This window comes from Rhagoletis pomonella, unplaced genomic scaffold (assembly GCF_013731165.1).
Source record: "Rhagoletis pomonella isolate Grant_MI unplaced genomic scaffold, Rhpom_1.0 Rhpom_scaffold_00007, whole genome shotgun sequence".
Classification (NCBI taxonomy): Eukaryota; Metazoa; Arthropoda; class Insecta; order Diptera; family Tephritidae; genus Rhagoletis; species Rhagoletis pomonella.
Window position 1 is genome coordinate 37,925,148 of NW_023458561.1, and position 1,764 is coordinate 37,926,911.

General features: G+C 26.1%; 1 protein-coding gene across 1 annotated transcript in view; it reads right to left on the bottom strand.

Moving 5' to 3' along the window:
- Positions 1–1,519, bottom strand: part of LOC118742733 — a 9,130-nt gene extending 7,611 nt beyond the window's left edge. The window contains exon 1 of the mRNA XM_036475040.1: positions 1,147–1,519. Within this exon, the coding sequence (XP_036330933.1) occupies positions 1,147–1,181 (35 nt within the window). The 5' untranslated portion in view covers positions 1,182–1,519. The remainder of the gene's footprint in view (positions 1–1,146) is intronic.
- Positions 1,520–1,764: the final 245 nt, after the last annotated feature.

The following is a 1,764-nucleotide window of genomic DNA, read 5'->3' on the forward strand; positions in this document are numbered from 1 at the left end:
TAAAGACTGAGCATAATATTTTTTATTTAAAAACTGCACAAAAAACTTCTACAATTTTAAAATTGGACATAACTTTTGCTACATTAAAAACCGGACGTAATAATTTAGATATTGAAAAACTGGGCAAAGTTTTTGATTTTTTTTTTTTTTTTTGTTGACATATGCACATTTTAGATCATTGGAAAACTGGATATACAATGTATATTATTTACGTGGCAATAAATTTTTGATATCTTTAAAACAAGGGTTGCGTCATTTAAAATTCTTTTTAATTTTAAATCCGCTATTAATTAAGAAATATATTTGGTTTGTGATTTGATTCGTCAACCAAATAGAAATAAAATTTATTTCCGATTTGATTCGTCGACTAAGTAAAAAATTTAATTTATTTGCGACCTTATTAGACGATGAAATAAAAAAAAATATATATTTGTGTTTTGAATCGTTGAACAAATAAAAAACAAAATTTATTTATGATTTGATTCAACAACCAGATAAAAACTAAATTTTATTTTCTCGCAAATTGTACTTAAGTTACAAGAAAAAAGAAAATCACGTTTGATTAGCTCGACAAATCAAATCGCAAATAAAATAAATTTGTTTGAGGTTGATTTCATTCGTCGAACAAATAATAAATTTATATTATTTAGGATTTGATGCAACTTTCAATTCAGAAATTACTTTTATTTTCGGATTTGAAATTTGGCTAATTAAAAGTCACACAAATCTTATTAAAACTGGGCACAAATTTATGCTCAGTCGCAAATTGAATATGTTCATTTGAATTTTAAATCGTTTCAAAATTTAATATTGTCATTTCGTATTCAACTTTATTTAGTATTTTTATTTTCATTTTTTATTTAATTTAATTTTTTGTTTTTGTGCTTTATTTAATAAAATTTTATTTTAAGTCCATTATGTTTTAATTCATACAATTTTTTATTTATTTTTTCTTAAATGTTTATTTTTTAATTTTATTTGTTTTTACTTCATTTTATTTGCTTTTATTTTATTTTTTATATTAAAATTTATTTAATTTTACCATTTCATATTTTTTTAAATTATTATTGTGTCTATTTTTTATTTTATTTTGCTTTATTTTACTTAAAAAAAAAACAATCATAAATAAATATAGACATAACTCACATTTTACAGCCGTTCCTCGCTGTGTTTTCACGCATTCGTAACTTTTATGGCTGATTGTAATGCCGTTATTAATCTCTCATGCACATTTCATCAATTTTATAAACGTTAATTGCAGCGCTCGCAGTGAATATAGACGAGGTAAATATACGATTAGCTGATTTTTTAATGAGCGTACATACAAACACACATACAAATATTGTATACTGAATATTGCGTTTTATTAAACAATTGCAATTTGTAGTTGTTTGTTTTTCATTTTTTAAGCATTTGTTTTCATACTTAATTTTATTATTATGTTTTAATTTGTGTTTTATATTTTTTATTATTTTTTTTTTTTGCTTTTTCATACAATCACTTCTAGCAATCAGCATTCACTGCGAATGACGACGGAACGCGCGCGCGTCTCATGAATGAGTTGCGACTTTGAGAATAAAATTGTTACATGCAAGCGACGCGTCAGTCAGCGCCGACACTACAATAGCGCTCTGCAGTCGATTTGTGAATGAATGAAAAGCTCGCACGGAATCGTCTTAAATGACTGCTGGGACTGGACACACAGGACTGCTGCACTCGGCAGCAGTAACAGCAACAACAGAGCAGCCAACGCGATAAGAAACT